A 27,988-nucleotide genomic window follows, 5' to 3' on the forward strand; every position below is an offset into this window, starting at 1 on the left:
CATCGCACAGCTACGTGATTAATTAGAATCATAAGTTTGAGGTTTTTTTTTTTTTTTTTTTGCTTTTTTTCAATTAGGTAAATAACGCTTTTTCAAATCATATTTCTTCATAAATGAGACAGCTGGACCGAAACGCTATCGTTTCTTCCATTTTCTACCTGCTTGCAAACGACGCAATGTCTCATAAATGACATGTCGTATTACCTATTTTTCAGAGTTCAGACCAGTAGTCCTAGCAGTAGACGCTAAATGTCCGTTTCCAAGCACTTAGGAGTTAGGGCTTATATAGGGTTTTATCACTCACCAGAGACCATCGAGGCCTAGTTCAACAATTTTCGTTCCTTTCCCGCCTAATTTTTCCCTTACGTTTTCTCTTTTATGTGCTACATTCCACTTTCTCATCCCTGCAAGGGTTTCAAAATCAGTGCCAGAACTATCCACAATGGTATCTCCAAGGCAACTTCTTTCTATCATCGAATCTTCTGTCCTAACTACGTCGCGACCGTCACCGGCGCAGAGAATAGAGCTCTTGCATGCCGTTCGCAGCTCTTTCTCTTCTCTCCAGTCTCTGCTTTTCTATCCGGTACTGTTAATTTTCTAATGCACTCCAAAATTGTTTTCAGTTCATACACATTTGTGGTTTTTTAATTATTTATATGCTGTTTTATGTTTCTTTTTAGCCTCCTAAACCATCAGACCGCGCCCAAGTCCAGTCAAAAGAAGTCAGACTGCCTGATTCTCCGCCAATCTCGTTAGACGATCAGGATGTACAGATTGTAAGTTTGAATTTTCTGTTCAGCTCCTTGGAAAGAGGTCGATGGAAAATTGGAAAGTAATCAAGCTAGACAACTGTTGAACTTGGATTGTGGAGGTTTTAGTTAAAATTTGATGCTTTAGATGGTGAATGTTACTGAAAGTAACTTGTCTCCTTACATTTGCTTGAACTCATCATTTCCAGTTTTTTTCTGGGATTATTGCACTTTAATTACGTCTCTGAAGTAATATTGTAAATCTCCAGAACTGCAAACCATAATGTCTGATGCTTTGAGCATGTTACAACCTTCTAAATTAGGATTCAAAACTTACTTTGTATAAATGTCTATAGTGCAATATTAGCTATATCTGAGGTCTGAGAGATGCTTGTAGCTTTGTGATCCATTGATGAGCCAGCGCATCAAGTTTGCAGGAAGTATTTTTTGTACTATTTTTCCTCCCCACAGCGGATGAAAGAATAACTCTGATTTTCAATTTTTTTTTGTTGTACCTATTATACTAGCTTTTTGAATAATGGTTGTATGGAAGTAAGATCTGAGATGTTTATTACAATTGGATAAGATATCTTAATTTCCAATTCTATGAGTCAGTGATTATAGACCTAGTTTATTTAAAAGTTATCCACAATTATAATTAGAAATATTATGTTACTTTCTCATTCATCTTTATTGTCGTTTCTTGCTTAATATTTGATATCATAATGTGTAATAGGCCTTGCAATTGAGTGATGAGCTCCATCTCAATGAGATAGATTGCGTTCGATTACTTGTTTCTGCCAATCAAGAGGTAGATTTCTGTCCTCTTTCTTTGGCTTGAGTTTTATTGACTTAGAGCTTATGCACCAATATGAGGGTCTCATTTATGGTTTGTATTTGTCTCTTATCTTTAGTGGGGTTTAATGGGACGAGAGCAATTAGAAATTTTTCGCCTTGCAGCAGGACTTTGGTACACTGAGAGAAGGGATCTTATAACAGCCCTCCATATGCTTTTAAGGGTCGCTCTGTCTCCCTCCCTCTCTCTCTCTCTCTCTCTCTCTCTCTATATATATATATATATATATATATATGCATTTGCTTTATCATATTAACACTTTCTTGGGTTCTTAACCTGCTTCTTTTGCAGGCTGTTGTGCTCGATCCGCAAGTTGAAGCTGATTTTATTTCAGACATCCAGAAGTGCCTAGAAGATATTATCAATGCTGGGCTTAGAGAGCGTTTGATTTCCTTAATAAAGGTTTGAACCTATTCTGTGATTTTTTCTGCAACACATATACTTGTATAAGATGATCTGTTTCTAGGTGACTTCCAATGATGAGTAAGATCACAAATTTCTCAGAACCTTGGGCATTATATATGACCAACCTACGTGATCTATTTATTTGACTGTAATTTCAGCTTACAATTTTAATAAGTGCAAAGTATGGCTAGGCAACTTTCCCTAGAGATGTCCCATTAGACTAGATGAGAAGTGCTATTCTCTCAGGATTGAACTTGTGTTCGTATGATTTAACATATGCTACCAGAGATGTCATGTTAGAACACGAGTATGCTTAGGTACATGAGACAGTGACTTAAAGTCTTGGTCTCCTAGGGTCTAGAAAGAGCTACAAAATCAAATCAAGTACACAGCTGATGCAAGCTTTGGGTAGCTATAGTCTGCAATTAGTTGCAGTTTTCATATCTGCTTGCATGAATTTTTTTTTATAAAGAAAAATAATGTGAAAAACATTCTAAGTATAAAAGATTAGCTCCTGGATTTTGGCAATGTATATTATTGGTTTTTTTGTTTATGGCCGATATGTGAGGAATTGATGTATGTTTAATTTTAGGAACTCAATCGAGAAGAACCTGCTGGTCTAGGTGGGCCTCTATGTGAGCGCTATCTACTTGACTCTAGAGGTGCTCTTGTTGAGCGACGAGATGTTGTTTGTAAGGAGAGACATATCCTCGGACATTGCCTTGCCCTCTCTGTTCTGGTTGTGCGGACAAGTAAGCTGCTAAGCATTTTCCTATGTTGTCTTTCTCTTTATTTCCGGTGTTGATATTAGCATAGACTAAGTTATGAACAGAGAAGAATGGAATCAAAGGATTCATATAGCCGGCTTTAACTAGTTTAGGATTAAAGCTTAGTTGTTGTTGTTTTCTATTTGAAATATGGAGTTTTGAATGCAATACTTGGCTTTCTAGCTCATATTGGTTAGGTATTGGGTGATCCGGGTCTAGTTATTTTGCATGGGAAGTCTAGGTTTGAAAAGCGTGATCAATATTTACCAATGTCAACTTATGGCATTGGTTCAAGGAATTACTGATCTGAAACTGAAACATCAAGATCAGAGAACTAAAGTTTTGCTTAACCAATTTAGTGGTGGTTAACTGCTAGTCTATTCGTGCGAGCTGTAAAACTATTCAATAGGCGTTATGTATAAAGTATTTTCAGAAAAATGACTCTAATAGCTCTTCCAGGAAAACCTCTTAAAAGAGATTTGAATGCTGTTCACTGGTTGGTTAGCCAAATCCAGAGCTACAACCACCCTCAGCAACATATTTCTCCATTCACAAGTAGACAATATGAAACAGCCTCCAATAACAGCTTTAGGAACCATAATCCATGAGATTCAATAAGAAGATAGTGATAAAAACAATAACAGTAATTGGAGAGGGAAATATATCTTTATTCAGATCTCTAGTCCGTATGTTTTGAGATTTGAAAACTTTTTCAGGTGAAAATAGAAGAAAAATAAAAATTAATTTGTCATATGCTGGATACTGAGAGAGACATGAAAAATTTGAGAAAGAAGACACCCTGTGAAAACAAATAGAGAAACTGATGGATATAAATTTAATGTGGGGGAGGAAGACTAGAGAAAAGTGTAAACATGGTAAAATTTTAGTGTGAAAAAGTTTATGTGATAGCTTGTGTTTTAGAGCTACAACCACCCTCAGCAACATATTTCTCCATTCACAAGTAGACAATATGAAACAGCCTCCAATAACAGCTTTAGGAACCATAATCCATGAGATTCAATAAGAAGATAGTGATAAAAACAATAACAGTAATTGGAGAGGGAAATATATCTTTATTCAGATCTCTAGTCCGTATGTTTTGAGATTTGAAAACTTTTTCAGGTGAAAATAGAAGAAAAATAAAAATTAATTTGTCATATGCTGGATACTGAGAGAGACATGAAAAATTTGAGAAAGAAGACACCCTGTGAAAACAAATAGAGAAACTGATGGATATAAATTTAATGTGGGGGAGGAAGACTAGAGAAAAGTGTAAACATGGTAAAATTTTAGTGTGAAAAAGTTTATGTGATAGCTTGTGTTTTAGAAGCAATAGGTAATCTGTTCAATAGAGATGAATCGGCATCCAGCAGTTACAACTCTATAATATTAAAAGAACAAAAAATTAAAATTGGAAATAGAACACAGAAGGTATGATTCAAGCAAACCTCTAATCAACTGTTAAAAAGAACTACCCAGTCAATTTACCTATAACATTTACTGATATTGCATCTAATAACAAATCTACATATCCCTTCAGTCTCTGTTAACTATCAAACAAGAAACAAAAAGAAAAAAAGAAGGCAAAGCAAAACTGAATTTACTGGTTTAGCTAACCATATTGTTCAACCTTTTTTTTGGATTGTTTTATATGTCCTGAGTGTGAGCTGGATCACCTTAGCGCGTAGAGTCTAAACTGAAAATATGGTTTGTGAATTTGTTACTCTGAACCAATTATTTTTTAGCAGGAAGCTGAATGAAACAAAACAAATTTTCTTGTTTTACTTTGTTTAGGTATTCAGCTTGGATGATGCTTATGGTGTTCTTTGGGCACAAGTCCAAAAAATATTTTAGTTATATTGTTAGACCACTTTATTCCCAAAACCACGTGCAAAAACTCAAGTGGAAACTGGCCCGTTATCAGTTGATTAGAATGAGACCAAACAATTCAAATACATTAGAAAATGTTGAAGAGAAGTTTGGCTCAAAGAGTGTATTGAAGCTACACTAAATGGTAATTGAAATGTTGTTATACACAACATTAAATGCAGAAATGCATAATAATATATGTGCGAAATTTCAGTTCATCTTCCCATGAATGGAAAATTTGCAATCTTGATGAATGGAGTATGGAGTATCATATTCATGTCAAATGTGGCAGCTAATTTGAATCATTTGGCCTTCCCTTGGATTAGCCTGATGCAGTTCATGTGAACGTATTTAATTGGAATACTTTTTCTTATAACTTTGAATAGAACCAAACAGGCATATTGAGCATGCTTTGGATGCTTATGTGTGTTTTCTGTTCTCTATCCGGTGCTTGTCTCTTCGTTGATTGATAAACCATATGATTGCCACATGAGCTCACAACTCATTAGTGCAATCATAATGAAAGGGATTGTTTATAACAACAGTGAATTACATTTGTTCTTTACAGGCCCGAAAGATGTAAAGGATGTTCTTTACGCCTTAAAAGATAGTGCAGCTGAGCTTATGGAGGTGAATGGCACGTTAAAACATCAGGCATGTCTTTTTCTCCTCCTGTTGGCTGAGCAATTTTATGCCCAATGTTATGTAGGTGGTCCTTGAATATCATCTGAGATGACTTGGACCTTTTGATTTCTCCCTTCTCATTTAAGGAAAATCACATAAGGTTACTTTGGTACATTTTTGATATTTGCATGTATTCTTGTACCTCTAGATGTAGTGCTGTCTTGCCAAATAATTCTTAATTATTTTCCTATGCAGATTTCTTTCAGTCTACTTTTCACTCTTGTCATTGCTTTCATATCAGATGCTCTGGGTGCACTACCTGATAAAGCATCCATCCTATCTCGTGATGCTTCTTTTAGAAAAGAGTTTCATGAAATTGTAAGAGGAAAGATTATTTATGAACTTTTTATCCATTACTGATGAATTTTAGCTTGTCTCTAAGTTTTTGGGTTAATCTTGAATGCTCTAGCTGATGGCTACTGGAAATCATCCTATCGTGGACGGTTTTATTGATGGTGTAAGGCTTGCTTGGTCTGTACATCTGATGTTAACAAATGATGGGATTGCTGCGAGGGACACAGTTTCAATCACTACTTCAAATGATTTGGAGTATCTAAATTCATGCTTGGAAATCATTTTCTCAAACAATGTTTTCCAGTTTTTGCTGGATAATGTTCTACGAACTGCTGCTTACCAGGTTTGTTAGTAAAATGTTTTTCATATTTTTTCCTTATTTATTTATCTAAAATTCATTTCTTTCAATCATGTTCAACTTCACAGTAATGTAGTTATAGAAACTGAACTATTCATTTGAATAAAGTCTTCTTTCTAGTACAGTTGGTAAGCTAATCTTGGTTTTTGTAACACATCCAAAAAAGTACAATAGAAGAATTAATTTCCTTTTATAATTGTTTTTATGTTGATTTGCATTTCTGCTTTCTAATGGATCTTTGAAGCTAGGTCTCAACATTTCCAATAGTTTTTTTTTTTAAATTTATACTGCTTTTTGAGTGCTTACTTGAATGATCTGTGGCTGAGTTGTGCAATTCCATTGTACTCAAACATGTGGATATTTTGCCTTTTTATTAAAAATGTTTTATCTCTATTTCTTCTGAGTTCATTTGCTTGAAGTTTTTTGTGAATTATTGTGGTAGTTTCTTGCATAAAATATGATGAAAAGCTGATTGATTTAACATTATAAATTTAAAGCCTGGTGTCAATTTGATCTCTACAGAATGATGATGAGGATATGGTCTACATGTACAATGCTTATCTACACAAGCTGATCACCTGCTTCCTATCTCATCCACTTGCTAGGGACAAGGTCAGTTGTATTATTCAATTCTTCTTAAGTTTTTATGGTACTTGAGAGAAGGAAAAAATGAACAACCAAAATTTACAAGTGTAGTATGATTAACTTGCACTAAATAAGTCACTTGTGTGTCTGTGTTCTTCAATTAGTAGTATGTACAGGTGCTTTTACTCTTCCAACTTCTATTTATTGTTGAGCATGTCTACTCCTGTGTGTGCATATACTTTGTCAATGTCATCTTATGATGTGTTCCACTTGTTTGTCTGTAGGGAAGCCCTATGTTTTGTAGGGTCTGCAATTTGGGATAGCATGTTTTGTTGACTGTTTAGAATCGAGTAGAAAAATGTTTGTGATCAATATGAACATGGCATGACTATTTATTATGTAATCAACATGGAAAATGACCTAATCTTAAACCATAGCATGGCATGACACAGGTATATATTATTTAAGTTTTTAACTCCCCAAGACCTTTTTTAAGAACTTGACAAATTATATGAACAAAAAACTATTATATACTTTGTTATTTCTTTTTTCTTAAAATCTTCCAGTTTCTAAACATGAAAAATATTTCTTTACTTTATATGTACTTAGGATATTTTGTTGTTTTAGTTAATCACTCATATCATGTACACACACACACTCACACACACACACACACACACACACACACACACACACACACATGTTATACCATCTTCATGTGCTTTTCATCGTCACCTTGAGAAACTTATCATGGGACTTTTTCTTGAAGGTAAAAGATTCAAAAGAGAAGGCAATGAATGCGCTTAATTCATATCGTTTGGCTGCCTCACATGATTTTATGCATGATGGCAATTTGCATTCTCAACAGTCCATTGAGACTGGCTCTTCACCATTTATCTCTCTGTTGGAGTTTGTGAGTGAAATTTATCAGGTTTGTTTGACCTTATGATTATCACATGATGGTTTATGAGCATTAAAATTTCTATATGTTTAAGGAATCTTGAAGTTCCGGAAAGTGTAAATGCTTTGTGTAATACCCTTACTTAGCAGAACGTAGTTGAATGTTTCTTCAAGTACTTTAAGGTCAAAGCAGTTTTCGTATTATAATACCAATTGTATGACTAGGAAGCTCTTGTTAAGCAGGCTTTTTTCCCCCTAATTTAGTATTCTGAGTTTTCATATCTCTTTGTAACCCATTAGACTTTTGTGCATTTTGCAGAAGGAACCTGAGCTTATGTCTGGCAATGATGCTCTATGGACATTTGTGAATTTTGCCGGAGAAGATCATACTAATTTTCAAACACTCGTGGCTTTCTTGAAAATGCTGAGCACTTTGGTATGCGAACTGTATTTATATTTTCTAATCTAATCTTTGAAAAGATTCATTGTTTTTGTGCAAAGGTCCAGTTATTAGTATTCTTGATGTAATGTTTCTTGCAGGCTTCTAGTCAAGAAGGAGCTGCAAAGGTTTATGAACTACTCCAGGGCAAAGCTTTCCGCTATGTTGGTTGGAGCACTTTGTTTGATTGCTTAACGATTTATGATGAGAAGTTTAAACAATCTCTTCAGACTGCTGGGGCCATGTTGCCTGAGTTTCAGGAGGGTGATGCAAAGGCACTTGTTGCATATTTGAGTGTTCTTCAGAAGGTTTGTACGTGTTCTGTTATATATATATATATATATATATATATATAATCTTCTAATTCCCTGCGTGTAGTTGCTTAATGTGTGGCAAATGAATTTCTTCCTGTTGCTTTATAACCCTTGTTATTTATTGAATTACATGGTAATATTTTTGTTTGTCTTCTATATTATCTCATGTTGTGCCAGCATGCTGCTAGTTACCAAAAAAATCTTTTTTCTTTTGCCCACTATCTGGTTTTCATCTGATTTGCCTTGTGGTGCAGGTTGTCGAAAATGGACATCCCACTGAAAGAAGGAACTGGTTTCCCAACATTGAACCATTATTCAAGCTCCTTAGCTATGAAAATGTGCCTCCTTATTTGAAGGTTACAGCCTGCTTGGATAATGCTTCTTTCAAAATTAATGACCATAGTGTTTGAACAGAATCTATTTGGAGATAAATAGCCTTCAGATATTTCTCTTTCCCTCTTTAAATTTACTATAATATTCTTTTTCAGGGTGCACTGAGGAATGCCATAACAACTTTTGTTCATGTCTCTCCAGTCTTAAAAGATACTGTTTGGAGTTTTCTTGAGCAGTATGATTTACCATTAGTGGTTGGTACTCACGTTGGAAACACTGCAAAATCAATGGCAGCACAGGTTTGTTTCTAGCCAGAATTTTATATTCGATTAATGAAATTGGTTGGTACTTCAAAATACATTAGATTATCATAAACATCAGTTATCAATATATAATTTAACTGTTTTGACATGTTAGCTAAAATTTTAGTAGGATTTTGCATCCGCCTTGATGGTTGTTTTCGGAAATTGTTTTGAAGATGTATTAAATGCACAGCTATTACTTTTTAATCATATGAGGATTGTCTGTCCAATTTAAAGACCACGTATAGCTTTTAGCAGTTTAAGTGAGAAATAATTGCAATTTGCTATTATGAATATGAGGCATGTGCTTTCAGAATATAATGGTCAAATGAATAAAAAAATCCTGAACTTTGCCTTATTTTCAGTTTCAGCTATTGTTTGTTAAAGTTTAATCTATTTTGCTTGTGGATGCCTGGCAGCAAATCAGACATGGAGGCCATGTGGCAAACTTACATGGAAAGAGATACATGTACACAGACACAGAGTGATAATTCAAATAATTTTTCTAAATTTTTCTTTCAAAATTGTGCATTCTTTTTGTTTATCAATCCCTATAATATTTGGCATTTCAAATACTTCCTATCAATTTTAAGTAGGAAAAATTTACAGTTTATGTGTATTGACATTGCAAAGAAATAAAATTTTATTCTTTTGCCAATCGAGCTTGCAACGTAGGCTCAACATTTCATAGAAAAATAAAGAGTTTATAGAGGTTCCCAATTTTAGCATTCTTTAACATCCTGCTGGAAATAAGTCTATAGATAATTAGTTTTCTTAGCATTCTGCAGATTCTAGAAAGTGTGATTGGACTTCATGTGAATGATGTAGGATGTTGTAGAAGTAATCTAGGGCCAAAAGTGTGGGGTTAATAGCATGGTTCTTTTGGAATCTTGATCAATATTATGAGGATAACTATCATCAACTTGGACTTGCAAATGCAATAGGTTTATCTACAGGTGGAAAAAATGATTCTTCTAAAGCTTGAACTTGGCAGGTCTATGATATGAGATATGAGCTGAATGAAATAGAAGCAAGGATGGAACGGTATCCCTCAACAATATCTTTCCTTAACCTGTTAAATGCTCTTATTGCTGAGGAAAAAGATGCAAGTGATAGAGGGCGCAGGTATTGTTTGGTGGTTATTTTCTTTTTCTTGGATTATTAACATTCTCTTGGCAGCCTTGCTTTAATTTTGGGTTCCTTCTTGCAGATTCATAGGTATCTTTAGGTTCATCTATGATGATGTATTTGGGCCTTTCCCTCAGAGAGCCTATGCAGATTCTTGTGAAAAATGGCAGTTGGTTGTTGCTTGTCTTAAGCATTTTTACATGTAAGTGGCCTCGGACCTGGCTGTTCCCATTCACTTTTCTAGTTTCTTTTCCCTTCGCCGCTCCCCTTGAAATTTGGGTCATAATTCTGTGCTTTTGTTTTCCCCAAAGTTTCTGAAATATTGTCTGCTATTTATATGATACCTTCTCTGATTTTTAATTTGAAGAGCTTCCATTTAAGCTGATAGTAAATTACAAAAAGGCTCCCCATGGCCTGATTTGACAAAATACAGTTATATCTCTATTTATAAAAGTGAATTAGTGGTAATTTACTTTTGGGAAAAAACACGATCTAATACTTCCATTGCGTTTGTTTCACTCAACTTTTAAGCTAATGTTGTTTATTTGAAATTCAAGAATTAGAAGTGTTGTTCAACATAAAAGTTCAGGAATTTAAATATGTATGATATTTTAGCAGGACTAAGGTATGATCAAATAAAAAAACTAATTGTCACTTGATTCATGTCTGCAATGGAGGGACACAAATATGTATATTATCAAACTGTAGAGAAATTACAATAATTTACCCTAGCTAATGTTTTTGTTTGTATTTGGCAGTTGGTTGTTCAATTTTAGAACCAGGTTAATGAGGAAATTGTTTCATTTATGGTTTATTTTGCAGGATGTTAAGCATGTATGACATCCAAGATGAGGATATAGACAGTGTTGTTGATCCAGCACAGTCACAACCATCTTCCTTTGAGATGCAGCTTCCAGCCTTAGAGTTGCTAAAAGTATGGGTTTATCACTGCTGGTGGTTAATTTATTCTTCTACTGTTTCAAATTTTGAATTTCAAAGCTAGTTTATACTTTCAACTTATCAAATAATGGTCTGGAGGTGTGAACCTGTTTCTGTTGCAATTTCATTTTATCTTTTTGTTAGCAAGCAGCTTGCTGAGAATGGCATTTCATTTATTTATTTCTGAAATCTAAGCATTAAATGCTGTCTTCTGTTCTTAAAGAAGGAAAAGGATTGCACCATGATGGCTATGAGTATGACAATAACTGCCTTGAGGGTTTCATCTTCATGATTGCGGCTGCAATTTGAAACGTTGATTTATCTTGTCTTATGACTATGATATTTGCCTTGAGCTGCATACCTTCTTTAACTGTGTTACATATTATGGGGCCAGGATTTCATGAGTGGAAAGACTGTTTTCCGTAATCTTATGAGCATTCTTCTGCCTGGGGTCAATTCAATCATATCTGAACGGACCAGCCAAATTCATGGGCACCTTCTAGAAAAGGCTGTGCAACTTTCTTTGGAGATCATACTCCTTGTCCTGGAAAAGGATTTACTTGTTTCTGATTACTGGCGTCCTCTATACCAGGTATCAATTTATTTATCTTGATCTCTGTTTTGAATAGGTTGCTTAAAATATTTATAACGGCTATTATTATTATTATTATTATTATTATTATTATTATTTTGTTGAAATTCTTAGGTTCTGTCTTGGATTAATTCCCATGATTTTCAGTTCAGTGTTGCTAACGCTCGTCTAAATTTTCCCGCCTTCAAGCGATTGCAAGTTTTCCATATTAGGGTTTCATATTGAATTTGCATGGGTGCTCTTTGTTATGGAAGGTTTAATGTGAAATGAGTTTGGGCATGCTTTACATTTCCTAAAATTTGTTATATAGAGATCGGATTGTTTATTGAACTTTTGTCTGGGTGCAAATTGTTGGATGTCTATTTGGATGCTGATATGTTCATTCAAATGATAATTAAAGTGGGAGTTACTCTATAATTATCCGAGTATGTTCTGGCTACGTGTTCAAGTGTGGATGATAGAAATATGAGTGTGATCAATGCACTAAATGGGCCAAATATACAAATTAGCCTCTGAAATTTTAGCCTAAAGTCAATGACCTTATGTTTCCATTCTAGTCCATCAATCCCTCCAACAATTTGAATTTTTGTTAATTAAGTCTAGTATTAACTGGATTACAGGTGGGAATATGTGCTGTTAACTCCACTGTCTTTTAACCCATTCCCTGCGGATTCTATCTACATGAAAATTTCATTTTCCTGTTAGCTACCAGATGCTGTACTGACAAGCACATGTCAACTAAAAATCGAACCTCTGGCCTGTTATATTGGAAAGCAAGGGGATATGGGCAAACCCCAGTCCTATTACCTCAGTAGTCCTTCCCTACCTTACATACTTTGTTTTAAGATCATGAAATAGTCTGAAGGAAAACAATTTATGAATTCTTGTATGGTGCTTTGGCATATCCCATTCTAACCACTGTTAAGTAATGTTATGTGTTTCTGTTGCATAATTGGTTCTGTGGTACATTGACATGGTTGTGTGTGATACATGTTTCGGTTTCAATTGATTTACAAATATTGTTGCACCCGATTTTTGGCTGAAGTTTATGTTTCATTGAGCTCTCTAACTGGCAACCTTCTGTAAACCTGAAAGAAGTAACTCACTGACATTGTTTAAGCACTATATATATATGTAACTTCATTCTCTGCTTCACAGAGCCTTGAAAGGCTACTTTACTGTTTTTTCTTTTGCCTAGTAATATTACAGCATTTAAATTATATTCTTAGTACTTGGCCTTCCCCCTCACCTCTTTCTGTGTCTCTTGCAGCCCTTGGATGTTATTCTCTCTCAAGATCATAATCAAATTGTGGCATTGTTGGAGTATGTCAGATATGATTTTCTGCCACAAATTCAGCAGTGCTCTATCAAAATCATGTCTATCCTGAGGTATTTTCTTTGGTTGAACTGCCATTTATTTTTGCTAGGTAATTTAGCAGTGGTCAAGTATTTTTATCTGTATATGCATGTGTATGTGTATGCTTGCATGTATATGTCTGTGTGCATAAATGTGGGCTTGCACAGGTATGTGCAAGACAAAGATCAGGTGCAAGAGGAGTGGTTAAAGTGGTTTGCTTGTTGCTCTGTGTGCTTATGGGTTTTTGTTCTTTTTGTTGCTATGTTGAGAGCTTTTAAGAGTGCAATCATTATATGAATGGCAGTTCCCGCATGGTTGGGCTTGTACAGCTACTGTTAAAATCGAATGCTGCAAGCTGTTTGGTTGGCGACTATGCAGCCTGCCTTGAGTTGCATGCAGAGGAGTGTCAGATTATAGAGAACAGTGCTAATGATCCAGGGGTTCTGATAATGCAGGTCTGCTCCCTGCTTTGTTGCCCGAATTCAACACTCATTATAGAATGCTTTGTCTTAATTTGTTGTGCTCTTTTGCAGCTTCTAATAGACAATCTTAGTAGGCCAGCTCCAAATATTACACATTTACTGCTTAAATTTGATCTTGACACTCCAATTGAACGAACAGTTCTACAGCCAAAATTTCACTACAGGTTTTGTCAATTACAAGTTGCCAAAATAAGTTTGCATATTCTTCTTGTTGTTATACAATTGTTTATGCATTTATTATTTCACTTGTAGCTGCTTGAAAGTTATTCTTGAAATCTTGGAGAAACTTTTAAAGCCAGATATAAATGCTTTACTCCATGAATTTGGTTTCCAGGTGGGATGTCTTATCTAGTGCTCTCAAATTGTTCTGGTCACATTGTATTGTTGCTTATGCAGTTTCTTTCACTTCCTGATGCAGCTCCTTTACGAGTTGTGTTTGGATCCTCTAACATGTGGCCCTACCATGGACTTGTTAAGCAGTAAAAAGTACCAATTCTTTGTAAAGGTACACCATGAACCACAGATTCAAGATTAAAATTTCTTTATTGCTACCATTTTGTGCATTTGTATAATATCTTTACAGATCTTCCATTTGTTTTGTTACCTCCATCATGACAGCATCTAGAAACTATTGGTGTTGCTCCACTTCCTAAACGAAATAGCAATCAGCCACTTCGCATCAGTTCCCTTCACCAGGTTTCTTTTTGTTATATTTAATTTTGATGATTACGCAACTATATTGCTAACTGCAGTCTCCATGTGCTTGTCTACTCTTAATTTGGTTTTCAGCTTCTACAGGATTTAGATTGACTTTATATAGCCATGTCTCTGTCTTAAGGTCAAAGATGAGGTTTCTGTTCACGGTAGGGGGTACTGATGAGCAACCCCATCATGATTTAGAAATAGCTTGACTTTATTTTCAGAGTATTATTTGTCTCATGTTTCGAAAGTATTTTTAGCAAAGATGACGGAGAGGGTGTTAGGGTGGTGAAGGGAAAGAAGTAGATCTAGAACCACATGGAGAGAATTCACTCAATGATCTATTATTTCTTGACATTAGTGTATATTTAATTATGAACAGAGCGGAGTGGAAATAGTGGATTAGTTATTGCATTTTAGCAACGATTGACAAAAAAAAAAAAAAAAAGAAGTTTCAAATAAATTATATTGAAAACTAGGGATGTGCTAGTCAAGTTCTCATTCCTGGGAGGAACCAAAATTGAAACAAAATTTTGGTTCATTCGTTTTTAGGAATTGGGTTCGAATGACTTAGGAATCAGAAGCAGAACTAATTAAATCAAAATTTCAGTACAGTTCTTGGGTTTCAGTTTTTTGGTTCAGGTTTCAATTTCGGTTCCCCCGGTGAATATTACACATTTTTGAATATACATCAATACCATGTCCCTTTAAATGAAAAAAAATTCTAACATTAAAATAAAATTGCAATACATGATAATTGAAAAAAAAAAATCCATATTAGCAGAAAAATTACGAAATAACATAATTTTGTTATGGATTAACTTAAACTCCCCACATAAAAACTGTCTTTTTGATGTTGATGGGTTAGTTATTATTCTTGATTTTTATAAATAACATAGTTCTGAAAACCAGACTGGACTGGCCAGTTTAACTGGGAACCGGACAATGATCTGGTCTGAGTTGGCTAGTTAAAACGGAGATTTAATAACCAGATAAAGCTGGTAAAAATCGGGTAGAAACCGACGAGCCGGACCTCCATTCACTATGGTCTAGTTCAAAATCAGAAAAAAATTCTCAACTTTCTGATTAGAGTTTTTGGAATCTAAGCCTCCGATGCGGCTTGGAACCGACTGTAGATTTAAGACAAAAAAAAGACAGGACGGGAAGGTATTAGAAAGAGAGAGGCGGTAATGGTCGAAGGACTAAGAAGAGCCACAGTAATAGATGGCTCAAACCAAGAGGGCATGTCACCTCACCTGTGATACAGTTAGAGATGAAGTAGATGCCATTGTTTTCACAGCCCTTTGTTGAACGAGCAACGTTCATATTGGGGGCCCTGAGATCTTCCTGTTGCCTCTTCCATAATGCATAGAGCATTACAAGAGAGAGAGAGAGAGAGAGAGAGAGAGAGAGAGAGAGAGAAGTCAAGGCGATGAAAAAGCCGATCTTAGTAAGTCAATGATAGATATGAATCGAGAGAGAGAGGCTTTGGCTGCCAAATGAGTGATTGAATCGCTTCCTTTTTGCGGTCTTCCTGTTGCCTCTTCCACAATACAGAGAGCATTAGAACATGAATTAGAACTTAAAATAGGATTGGGAAGGTAAAAGAGGACATAAATTAATATTGATAAAGTTATTTCTTTAATTGTTTTAAAAGGAGCCATGTATGACTAACGAAGCTTTGGAAAGGTAAAAAAGAGGACAAAAGTTTTTTTTTTAAAAAAAAAAAAAAAATTAAAGCACTGACAATAGATAACGTTAGCTGTGGGAGATTAGAGAGCAAAATTATTTTTTTTTAATAAACATAAAATAAGGCAATAATTAAGTTAGAAGAATAAATAAATACATTAAAAAGACATCAATATCAGGTACTTATTGAAATATATAAATTCATCCTCCAATTTGGTTACTTTATTTTTATGGCACTCTGAATTTTTTTTTTTTTTTGGGTCTATTAAACACTTTAAATTACAAAGTCATTTTATTGGAACACTTCATCTTACAAAATTAGATCAATTAAACACCTATTCTATGTCTTTTTCCAATGCATCATTTTTTGAAATTAACCAAATAGGTATTTCTGATAAAATGGATTTGGATTGTGGATTAATGGTGAACTAATATAATAGTATTTATTAATGTTTGAAGAACTGGACCGGTCATTGAATCACTAAAGATAGGGGATCACTGACCGGAGGATTCAACCAGGTTCAATGCGGTTCAACGGATTTTTTATATAAAATATTTTTAAATATATTGTTTAAGATATAATTAAAAATATAAAAATTATAGATACTAAATAATCTTTGTAAAAGAATAAAAAATAACGAAATGTAATGTAGATTAAATAAAATATAATTAACAGCCAAAAAAATATGATTATAATGCTAGTTGTACTTACAAAAACCTACAATTACAATACAATTGGAATACTGATGATAATTATAGTAGTTATAATTATAAAGTTGTTACAATACTAATTATAATTTTAATACTAGTTATCTAATATTTCCTGTAAATTTTATACTAAAAGAAGATTATTCAAAAATATAATATAAATTTGATTCAATATGATGTAATTTTTAATTTTTATAATATTAGTATTTTTACAATTGTCACTTATCGTTAAATCATTTTTTATTCAGATCATGAAAGAAATGCGAGATTGTATATACATTTATAACTTATCATATTATTAAAATATTATATGTAATACGGGATTATGAGTTACCAATTTTTATGTAGGAAAAGAGTTTCAACTTATACATTATTTTTATTATTAGATAATAATAAAGGTTTTGTTTTTAAATAATAAAATATGCTGGATGCTGTAAACTACATAATATATTTGGAAAAAAATAAAAAACGTATTTATAAATAGATTCAGTTATGGTTCGATTCTAGTACGGGTCTATTATGGTTCCCTTACAGTTCTCAGTAAGAACCAAAACCAATAGGAAAACAGAAATTGCATTCGGTTCCGTATGGTTCGGTTCCTATTATGCTGGCTCTTTTTTTGCTTCAGTATGGTTCCTTGGTTAGGTTCGGGTCCCAAGGGACCAGACACAGCCCTATTGTAAACAGAATATATTTGGCCCTAGGCAAAAGGTTACTTACATGATCATAATGTTGTATTGGAACCGAACTGTCATCTTTTCATTTTCTGTACTGTGCTATATGTTAAAGTTCTTGTTTTCGTGGTTGGAGTTTGTTTCTTTATATTTTTTGGGTAGGGTGAGATTTGAAATATAGGGTGTCTATTTGATATTTTCCTAAAAAAGGTTTTTTAATTTATATGTAGAAGTTTCTTTGGTTAGGTAGATTAGAATGTGAATTATAACTGTTGTTCCCCCTGCAATTTCACTTTCTTATAAATGATAATCTTTTGTTTTTTACAGTTTGAACTAAAAAGTTAAAAGATTTCAAAATCCTGAATGAGAAATGTAATGTTAGTATGTTAAAGTATAATGGAATCCACTGATTAGGATCCCCCTTTCTGGGTATTTTGAACTAAACCTGCAGTACATTGGGTACTCATAATTAAGTCATCGTCCTCAATTCATACTGCTTTCTATCTCACCAGCAAATAATGTAATTAACTAAGATTTGCTTGTAATTTGTCACTGTTTTTTAATAAGTTGGATGCATTCATGTTAATTTATTTTTTCATCTACTTCCCCAGAGAGCATGGCTTCTAAAGCTTTTAGCTGTAGAGTTGCATTCAGGTGATATGGGTAGCCCCAGTCATAGAGAAGCATGTCAGAGTATACTTGCTCATCTTTTTGGAAGGGAAATTACTGAAATTGGGTCAGATCGTATAGTTTCTGATTCCTTCACTCTTCGAAATGGCACTGAGCTTGCTGGAATCCAGGCAATTAGCAAGAGTAAGGTATTGTTATTGCTTTTAATTGCTTCGTGTCTATTAATTACTTTTGTTGAGGATCAGTAGATGTGGTTTTCCTATTTTAGTTTCCATGGGAGTACTGTGCACATTCATGTTATGTTGAGATTAATGTACTCATTCATATTTTCTTTTATTTTATATGAGCCTTGTTCCCATTTTTTGATCTTTACACGTAATTTTTGTTTTATCCTTAGCGAGAAATGAATTAATGCTTAATATCAAGATGTTATGGATTTATTTCTGGTCATGTAGCTGTTGGATGACATTATTTTCCTGGATCAGGCTTAGTTGTTGTATAATGGGCTTATGCAAATATGGTATTCAAAGCGGAGTCTCTGACTGACATTGAATGTAGTGGGAAGCATAGTGGGTTTGCAATGTACTTTTCCTTTTGATTCTTGATATTTAAAGGGATACCTCATTCTTCCATTGTGTTTATTTTTTCTTTCTTTTCTTTCAATATTTTCTTCTGTTATCTAGAAAATGATTCTTGCTTTTTTCTTGAAACTGGAGCATTTAAACAACGAAGATCAACAATTGAAATGTCCTATATGAGTGAACAGAATAAGAATTATGATTTTTCTTGGGAGGCTTTTTGGCTTTGATGGTCATTTTGCTGCCGAATGCACTCTGTTGGATATTGTAACAGCTAAAGTTAGGCCTGCCCTGTAGATGAATAATTATGTTTGGATTTGACCTGGTCAGCAGTCAGCTTTTTAATAAGCGTCTTTTCGCACCTACTATACCTATGCATGCAGTTAATTAAGTCTCCTACAATGGCTTATGTGGATAAATGTAATTGGTTCACATTCATCAGGATTGGCTTGCCAGACCATTGAATATCAACTTAATAATTCAAACCTGGCAACTTTTACAAGGAGAAGCTGAGTCTGCCTGATTTATCGACAAATGTGAATGTCTTAATCCCTCCTGTTAAACTTCAGTTTGTCTCACTACAACTCTCTTATGAGCCTTAGTAATTTGTCTATGTAACATTACCCCAGGCTTCTTTTTTATGCCCTGAGAATAATGGCCTTTTAAATGCATCAAGTGGTGTAAAGTTTGAGTTACAAAGTTCTTGTGCTTTTCTTCACTTGATAAGTAACTTTTGATGTATAAGCTTCACAACTCCACTCACATCCCTTGCCATGCACTAAAACCCAAGGGCATGAACTCTTGATATTTCCTTTTTGTTCTATTTCTATGACCAAGGCCACACTGCCTTTTGCTCTTCTCTGAATTGAACATCTGGATACTTTCTACTTTGTGGATTTTTTCAATAACTTCAGATAAAGTAGTACTATTGCTTGTAGTTAGTGTTTATTCAGGATTTTGAGGAACTTTTTATTGCATGTCAATACCTCTGTTTTTCGTAATTAGTGTCTTTTATTAATGTTCACTTTCACAGTTTTGCTACAGTGTATTATTATTAGAGGGAAAATCTGTTTTGTCATTTTTTTACTGCTAATATTTGACCATTTCTGCTTTTGTCAAATTCAGGTGTTAGAGTTGCTTGAGGTAGTCCAATTCAGATATCCAGATACTAGTATGAAGCTTTCTCAGATAGTCTCTAGTATGAAGTATGACTTGCTGGTAAGATCCTACTTCTTGGAAATGGTTCTCATTTTGTTTTGTGCAAGAATTTTTATTATATGTGTTTTTCTAGGCAGAGGACATTCTTGGAGATCCAAAAGCTTCTGGAAAAGGTGGTATCTATTATTATTCAGAACGTGGTGATCGTCTGATTGACCTAGCATCTTTCCATGACAAACTTTGGCAGGTCCATTTCTGTGACTTATTGATCACCAGAGTTGTTTTTCCTGAAATTTCTTGTATGCAGACTTTCATAAAGGATGCTGGTGCTGATTTTTGTTTGTGTTCAGAAATTCAACTCAGTGTATCCCCAATTGAGTAACTTTGGCAGTGAAGCTGAGCTCAATGATGTAAGAGAGACAATTCAACAGTTATTAAGATGGGGATGGAAGTATAACAAAAACCTTGAGGAACAAGCTGCACAACTCCATATGTTAAATGGCTGGTCACAGATTGTTGAGGTTTTCTGTCTTTCATAGATCACTCTTGTGTTTTTTCTGTATTTGAAAATCTCACATTTTAAGTATCTTTTTAACTGCTTGTTCTCTAACTTTGTATTATGTGTGTTTCGGCATTCTTTTTAAGGTCTCTGCATCAAGAAGGATTTCCTCACTGGAAAATCGATCTGAAATTTTATATCAGTAGGCCCTCTATCATTGTTGGTATTTTTCCTACTGCTATTTTGTGGATGCTTTATAATTGATTTCTCTGGTCATTGGCAGGGTTCTTGATGCTTCTCTGAGTGCTTCTGCTTCTCCAGACTGTTCATTGAAGATGGCATTCATATTGAGTCAGGTATGATTCATCCATTAAAGTGCCCTTGAATTGATCCATATGTCCCAGTAACTGTTATGCAATTATTTTTGGCTTGCTTTCTCGATAGGTTAGGAATTAACTGTCTTCTATGGCTTACTTTATCTTGAAATGCCCCTAGGTTGCTCTCACATGCATGGCTAAACTACGTGATGAAAGGTTTCTATGCCCTGCTGGTCTAAATCCTGATAGCATCACATGTCTTGATATTATCATGGTGAAACAATTATCAAATGGTGCTTGTCACTCCATATTGTTTAAGCTTCTAATGGCCATTCTGAGAAACGAATCATCAGAGACCTTGAGGAGACGGTAATGTTTTCTAAGTGGGAAGCTGGTGCTGCAATTGCATTATGAAAATCTAATTGGATTCTGATCCTCTTTCTCTCTCCTGTCTCTTGGGTATGTGCAGCCAATATGCCTTATTGCTTAGCTATTTTCAGTATTGTCAGCATACACTTGATCCAGATGTTCCAACAACTGTTATGCAATTCTTATTGCTTACTGAGCAGGACAGTGAAGATCTGGACCTCCATAAGGTACATAGATTACAAATTTATTTATCATAATGTATGCAATTTTATTATTTCTTGTTGTAGAAATTTCTGAATCTTGAGCGCCTGTCATGTTTTCAGATTAACAGAGAACAGGCAGAACTAGCTCGTGCCAATTTTTCCATATTAAGAAAAGAAGCTCAGACCTTCTTAGATCTGGTATGCATCCTACTGTCATATATTGAAATATGAAAGCTAATTGTGACTTAGTGACTAGTGATTATATAATATCCTTGTTATGGACTTGTGAAATGATCATGAGATCTGAAATTGGCTTTGATATAAAGAAGTTTTTGTTGGAAGAGGTAGTAACTGCTGGCTAAGCATATATATTCTTTTGGAAGGCCTAGTTTACAAGCTTTACAAATTGAACTTTGACTGAAACGTACTCTTTTAAGTCAACTTCTAATTAAACAACCTTTGTTATATTAATTCTTATTACTTTTAGCTTCACCCTCTCAAGTTGTCACAGTGCTATCTAGGATGGTTTTTATTTTGTTGTTCTGCAGTGTTCTAATCCCCGAAATCATTTCACTGACTTGTTTGTTTTGAAATCTTCAGGTAATAAAGGATGCAACCCAAGGTGGTGAACCTGGGAAGACAATAGCACTCTATGTTTTGGATTCATTGATTTGTATTGATCATGAGAGATTTTTCTTAAGCCAACTTCAGAGTAGGGGATTTTTGCGGTCTTGCTTGATGAGCATTAGCAGTGTTTCCCATCAGGTGTTGCTTCTCTCTGCCACCACATCTACTGATTCATGGAAAAAAAGTTACTTTCATTTTAATCTTTTACACTAATGAATGGTGACTCATATTTGACTATGTACAACACGTGCACATGTATTTTCGTCAAAAGTGTACTTTTCAATTTGGAAATCTCTCTAATGAAATATGAATTTGAACATTACCAGAAACATATAATTTAAATTCTTATTTGTGAAGTAATGAAAACGAGTTAAACAATAAAGATATTTATTAGGAAGCGTTACCTGAGACTTGAAATATTTGTGTGGATTGATTCTAGCTTTCCTATAATCTTATCCTTTCTCTTATTAAGTACTTTTGGTTGGCTAGAAATATGAACAAATAAAGAAATAAGAAAATGAATGAATGCACTTCATATATATGTATATGCATTGTATAGAAATTCAATCTATACACTGCTCTGCTATTCTAATCTGGTTCTCACTTTACATATTTCATTTAGTCTCCATTTGGATAGATGGTTACTTTGCTTGTTGCTAATCAGCTTCTAGTGATTCGATCTTCATAATTCTTCTATTTTCCAGTCCTGGGTGGGCAGTTGAAGAAGAGAAAGATAGAACGATATGAAATGAGAATAAACGATGATAGATTTTGATTCGAATTTCAAGAGTAAAATTATGAAATATCATTTTAGATAACTAGTTATCTAAATGGACCCTAGAAATTTATAGTGGATATGGCCCCTCGAGTGCTCTAGCCTACTTGCTCACCTATGCAAACATATTAAGCTGTTACCAGTCCTTGTCGACAACGAATCTTATTCAATCTTGCATGTGAGTGATTGTCTTTAACACATTAATCTCCCTTTTTATACCTGGAAGGTTCTTTGAAATAACAAAGAAGAAACGAAAAGACAATGCTCATGCATCATATAATATTCTGAAAAAAGGAAAAACAAATTCAGCACCCTACTGAATATATATTTGAGTGCAGTTCTATGTTTAGCTTATTGGTTTTTGACTCAAGTAAACTTGTGAATTGATCCGGGGCTATGGTTTTTCATTCATTAGATAGGACCGTCCGAGTGCCAGCCTAGTGCTATATGCTCTCGAATTATTTATGTTAGTCAGATTGATATATCTGTTAATATCTTTTTTAGGATGTTGGGCATTCGTTAGACTCATTGCAGCGAGCATGCACTGTCGAGGCTGAACTTGCATTATTATTGAGAATCAGCCACAAGTATGGAAAATCTGGTGCCCAAGTCTTATTCTCTATGGGTGCTTTGGAGCATCTTGCTTCATGTAGGGCAGCCAATTTTCAGGTAATAATATTGTCTACCGACCTATAGTTATGTTTATTGCACTTGAATTCATAAAAGCTAAAGCTAAAGTTCCAAGCAGGGAAGTTTGAGACGGCTTGACCCAAAGCTTCGGCGAGATGTGGCTGTTGATATTGACAAGCAACGAATGATCATAAGTCCAATGCTAAGATTGGTGTTCTCGTTGACATCATTGGTTGATTTATCTGATATTTTTGAGGTCAGTCTCCTTTCTTGTTTTCCGCTATTTCTTATGTAATATATTTCCAGTTCTGAGAATTTTATATACTTCAATCCCAGTGGATTAGTTTTATCCTCTTTGGTGGCAGGAACCAGGTATTTTAAAAAAATACCCAATGCAGGTTTAGGTTCATCCCTGCCTGGAACCTGTACCCCCTTATGCCCACACCTATATTTATCTATTTATTTTTGTGTATCTATGTATCTATTGCATATATTGTCTATTCAGACCTACATTCCCGTTGTAAAGATGTTTGGCATGTGTGATTTAGAACCTTTGGCTCTAACTTAAGATACTTTAATTTAACCAAAAATCAAATAATGTGCGTCCTTATATAGAAAAATAAAACAGAAAATTGTTAAGTGGCACTGCAAAAATATAGACTTACTGAGTTCCATACGACAAAAAGAAGTACAGCATCATGACTAGGACTTGGGCATTGCTTATGGGAGGGATTATAAAGCACATAATTATGTATTACTTTATTATTATATTGTGGCCTCAATTTTTTATTTTGGACTTTGAAATTCTATTCCCATGCATATTTTCAATTAGTTTGATGTTAATACTTTTACATTCACTCTTTTCTCCTTTCTCACCCTTTCTTCATTATGCTAAAATGCCTGTTTCTCGATGTATGTATGTCACATAAATATAGCTGAGTTGAGTTGTGTGTTTGGCAGGTCAAGAATAAGATTGTTCGTGAAGTTATGGATTTTGTGAAAGCAAATCAATTGTTATTTGATCAAATTCTTCGGGAAGATATTTCTGAAGCTGATGAATTGATAATGGAGCAGATCAATCTTGTTGTTGGTATACTTAGCAAGGTAAGCATTTTGACTCATTGGTTGGGCCTGTGGACTGTCCACCAAACAATGGATTGAAAACTTATCGTGCAAATTGGATTTTGTTGTTATTGGCTTCCTTTGTGTTAAAGTGGCCATTTTAACTAATAAACCAACTTCTTTATTTACCACCCTATTTTCTCCTTTTTTGTTCATTGTGGGATCTGTTCCACTCTCGCTCTTGAATGAAGCACCATTGAAAAAATATTATATGCTATAAAATGGTGAAACAAGGCGAATGACCTTTTGCGTTGCTAAAGATATGGCATCGTTCATTTGACCTGGTGGCTGTTGGACACTGTGATCTATAATGTGGTGGAGAAATGTGAATATGGCTCTCGAATAACCCATTTCTTTTATATGTGCCATAGATTCAGTAGTCCTTGCTCTCATTCTTTTCAAGAAAATTCAGTTATGCATGGTTCTGAATTGTTCTTCTTGTTTTTTGGCTTGTAGGTGTGGCCTTACGAGGAGAGTGATGAGTTTGGTTTTGTTCAAGGGCTTTTTAGCATGATGCATACTATTTTCTCTTTTGAGTTAGAGACACCTACTTTAGGTAGATCAGTGCAATCATCCGAGGTACACACTTGTCTTTTTTGAGGAGGGAACCACTTTAAATAGATGCCACTTATGGGTGATTTGTTTTAACTTGTTCAACTCTTTCTTGAATAATCATCAGAGTAAGAGGAAGTTGGAACTGAACTCATTTCGGTTGTGCTTCAGTTTGAGCTCTTATCTGTATTTTCTGGTCACAAAGAAATCTCTAAGACTCCAGGTATGTGCAGAAAGATTGAGCTAGTATACTGTTTACTGAAGAAATTTTTAGTATCATTGTGCTTCATGAATAAAGAGGTATGCCATGTACGGCCAAAATTCTGTCACAGGTTCTGGACCATCGTATTGATTACCATTCTTCTACTCAGCTGCAGCAACCCACATTGAATTTACTTGGTTCTCTTCTTAGTTCTGTGACAACTTCTCTTGAAAGAGCAGCAGAGGAAAAATCAGTACTACTTAATAAGGTCTAGCATCATTAACATGAGTGAAAACTTTTTTTCCCAGTGTTGCTTTTGGCTCCTTTTTTATTCATCAATTAAAAATGATTATTATATTGTGGTCTTGCAGATTCGAGATATAAATGAGCTATCAAGGCAGGAGGTAGATGAAATTATCAACATGTGTGTCCGGAGAGAAGGTGTACCATCATCTGAAGACATACAGAAAAGGTTTTTATTGTTTGTTTTGTGCTTCTTATTGTGTGTCTTGTGCAGTAATTTTGTTTCTATTCTCCTGCCAAATATTGCTTTCAATATCTCAGTAAAAGTGCCATTAATTTTATAAATGATAAATAATATAGTAACGAGTTCCTCAATAATTCTGTTACCAAACCTAGCTTTCATCTTGTTGGCATGTAATTGGGTTTAAAATCCTAGCACTTAATAACAGCATAATAATGGAAACAAATAACTAATAATGTAGACCATCCTATAGAAAGATGCTTTATCATTTGCAAAATGAAAGGTCAATAATATGTGTGCATAAAATGCAATGGCAGCAAATTCACTCAGTGCACTTATCAACATTTAGTTTTTCATAATGCTAGGATTTTTAAAAATAGCTCCATAAAATGGAGTTATCTAAGGATCTATGCAACATTCTAAATCAAGTTAAAGATATTGACTTTTGAATACAGACAATCCATCTTAAGCAATATAAATGCTGTTCATGCCAAATAGGTCATCATGCTGAGGGTTTGATTGGATTAAAAATCCTCAATCTCTTATTGGCAGGTTACATTGGCAGTTTACATGTGTTTTTAGACATTTGCTTTAATGTCTAATAAATTGTCAACCTCCCCCTTTGTGCCATCATTTGTTAACTACTGAAGGGTTGTGTTAACCAAAAAAAGTGCATTGTTGTAGGCCTTATTTAATTGCTCAGACAAAACTCATTGACAATATAAAATTTAAGGGGACATTGCTTGTTAACTGCCATTTCCAACTCTTTTAGGGAGGTCCGTGTCCGTCTTCTTTCTGCTTAAAGGTCTCTGTTGTCATCTGCTTCCTAATAATATTTCAGTTGTGACATGAATTCGAATGCTGTCATTGTCCTGTAATTGTAATTTAGATTTATTTATTGTTTGGTTACAAGATTGTTACATGTTCTTTCAATGGTTTTCCGAACTGGTAATATACTTCATTGGCCATTGGTCTTATTGGTTATTCTCGGTGTATTTAAACTTGTGATTGCATATGGATGAGGTACATAATGATAGTTCTTCATGTCTTGCAATAAAAAAATTTGACTAATGAAAGTTGATCATCAGTATCCTCTCAACTGGATTTTTGTGACTTTTCATAAATCTTTAATGTGGAATATCTTCAAAGGTATTCAGATGGGAGGTTGAACTATCATGGGTCATCTTATTTTGCAGGCGATATATTGCAATGGTGGAAATGTGCCAGGTAGCTGGCAACAGAGAGCAGCTAATTACCATGTTACTTCCACTAGCAGAACAAGTGCTAAATGTTATTCTCATCCATTTTCAAGACAGGTGTGTTTTTTTATTTTTTCTTCAATATTCTCTCTTTGTCCAGTCTCCTTGTACATTGGGCTTTGGTTTGGGAGGCTCCTGCAAAGTGTTGCTGTATGATAAGTTGTAGTTTCTATTGTACAAAATGGTGACCAAGCATACTTTTGGCATCATGGACTTTGGAAAGGGTTTGATATATGTAACATGGCCTTTGCACTGTGAGGAGGCTGTTTCTGTGATTTCAAACCTGACTTCCCAGTTACAATGATGCAATATCAGCATTACATCTAGTCTCTCCCTTCAGCTACTATTTTACTTCAGCTAATATATTTTGTTGGTGGGCTTGAAATTTGCACCGACACATGAAGCCCTTCTTACTATTGCTAAGGTTGACTGGTTGGTGGTGGTTGTCGGATTAGTTCATGATTTTGCCCTAAAGTTGTCTTGATTTGTGGTGTTTGTTTACAGCTCTGTGACATCTGACACTGATGGAGCTTTGAAAACAATTACATATGGTGCAAAATCCGACTCAGAACAAGACACTTCTTTGTTGTGTGGAAAATTGGTTCCATCTTTAGAACGACTTGAGCTAATAAGTGAGGTATGCTGCTTCCTCAAAGATTTTTGAAGCTTATAGATCAGTGTGCTTTCTAATTGCTCATATTGATCTGTTGAAAAATAATTTAAACGAAGGGAGTGGGTGTAGCAGTTGATTATCAGATGTGTGTACTTGTCTTTTTAAGTAGAAAGGGAAAGCTATTCATTGATGGATGCTTCTTTAGGTGTTCCAAACAAAATTCTGGTAGAAAATTTTTTCTTGCCCCTGCCATTTTTTGATTAATATTCTCATTTTTGTGATAAAATAGCACAACATAGCTCATGCCGAAAGGTACTTCCGGCTGCTCTCCTTAGTGCAAAAGTTTCAACTCCTTACAGTTCTTAGAAAGGAATGCTAGAACTATAAAATTGAAGTTTCGGCACATATCAATACTTTAATGAGGCTATGATCTGATTGTTTTAGTTTGAATTGGTGACAACTTCACACACCAGTTACTTATTATGCTCTTATATTATAGTTTTCTGGATTTGTTTATATATTTCTTTATTATTTTTAATGGTTGTTACTTGTTATCACAGGATAAAGTTGGCCGTCCACTTAAAGTGTTTCGTAGATTGGTGACATCACTCAAAGAATTGGCGATTCAGAGGCTCTCCTTGTGAGATTCTCTTAGGCTGGGATTAATGAGCATAATTATCATTTTTTAACTCTGTAAATTTTAGGTGGTCGTACTCCGAGAGTATCAATGTTGTCCAGAAACCATGTCAGCTTTGGGCATGGCTGTTGTAAAATGAACAATAATTATTTGTTGAAAATTTTGCTTTCCTTAATCTGTGCTCAAAATTTTCGCCTTAGTAGACAGATT

General features: G+C 34.6%; 1 protein-coding gene across 2 annotated transcripts; it reads left to right on the plus strand.

Moving 5' to 3' along the window:
* Positions 1-263: 263 nt before the first annotated feature.
* On the plus strand, positions 264-27,953 carry EMB3142 (nuclear pore complex protein (DUF3414)). 2 transcript variants are annotated; one of them, XM_020681394.3, is made up of 45 exons: positions 264-583; positions 681-776; positions 1,486-1,560; positions 1,664-1,768; positions 1,897-2,007; positions 2,603-2,762; positions 5,215-5,300; positions 5,526-5,648; positions 5,740-5,967; positions 6,505-6,594; positions 7,337-7,498; positions 7,787-7,903; positions 8,008-8,214; positions 8,475-8,576; positions 8,709-8,852; positions 9,850-9,980; positions 10,066-10,185; positions 10,806-10,917; positions 11,317-11,514; positions 12,785-12,903; positions 13,176-13,326; positions 13,405-13,517; positions 13,606-13,687; positions 13,772-13,858; positions 13,972-14,049; positions 17,735-17,941; positions 19,457-19,549; positions 19,623-19,736; positions 19,840-20,010; positions 20,135-20,190; positions 20,272-20,344; positions 20,484-20,674; positions 20,775-20,901; positions 20,998-21,075; positions 21,478-21,642; positions 22,784-22,948; positions 23,028-23,165; positions 23,870-24,013; positions 24,488-24,610; positions 24,711-24,806; positions 24,916-25,053; positions 25,157-25,257; positions 26,466-26,585; positions 27,033-27,165; positions 27,702-27,953. In XM_020681394.3, exons 1-45 carry the CDS (start codon positions 443-445, stop codon positions 27,783-27,785), a joined length of 5,655 nt encoding a protein of 1,884 aa, XP_020537053.1. In that variant the 5' UTR covers positions 264-442; the 3' UTR covers positions 27,786-27,953. The 2 variants fall into 2 exon arrangements, with proteins under 2 accessions (XP_020537053.1, XP_020537054.1); XM_020681395.3 differs by having other exon boundaries at positions 24,955-25,053.
* Positions 27,954-27,988: the final 35 nt, after the last annotated feature.

This window comes from Jatropha curcas, chromosome 8 (assembly GCF_041381405.1).
Source record: "Jatropha curcas cultivar XTBG-Jc1 chromosome 8, XTBG_Jcur_1.0, whole genome shotgun sequence".
Lineage (NCBI taxonomy): Eukaryota > Viridiplantae > Streptophyta > Magnoliopsida > Malpighiales > Euphorbiaceae > Jatropha > Jatropha curcas.

What these genes read in the sequence shown, in the direction of transcription:
- EMB3142 (XM_020681394.3), top strand. Translation starts at nt 443, where the DNA reads ATGGTATCTCCAAGGCAACTTCTTTCTATCATCGAATCTTCTGTCCTA. An exon ending in ATCCACTTGCTAGGGACAAG is followed by an intron (nt 6,595 to 7,336) that starts GTCAGTTGTATT and finishes TTTTTCTTGAAG; the next exon opens with GTAAAAGATTCAAAAGAGAA. An exon ending in CTCAGACCTTCTTAGATCTG is followed by an intron (nt 21,076 to 21,477) that starts GTATGCATCCTA and finishes TGAAATCTTCAG; the next exon opens with GTAATAAAGGATGCAACCCA.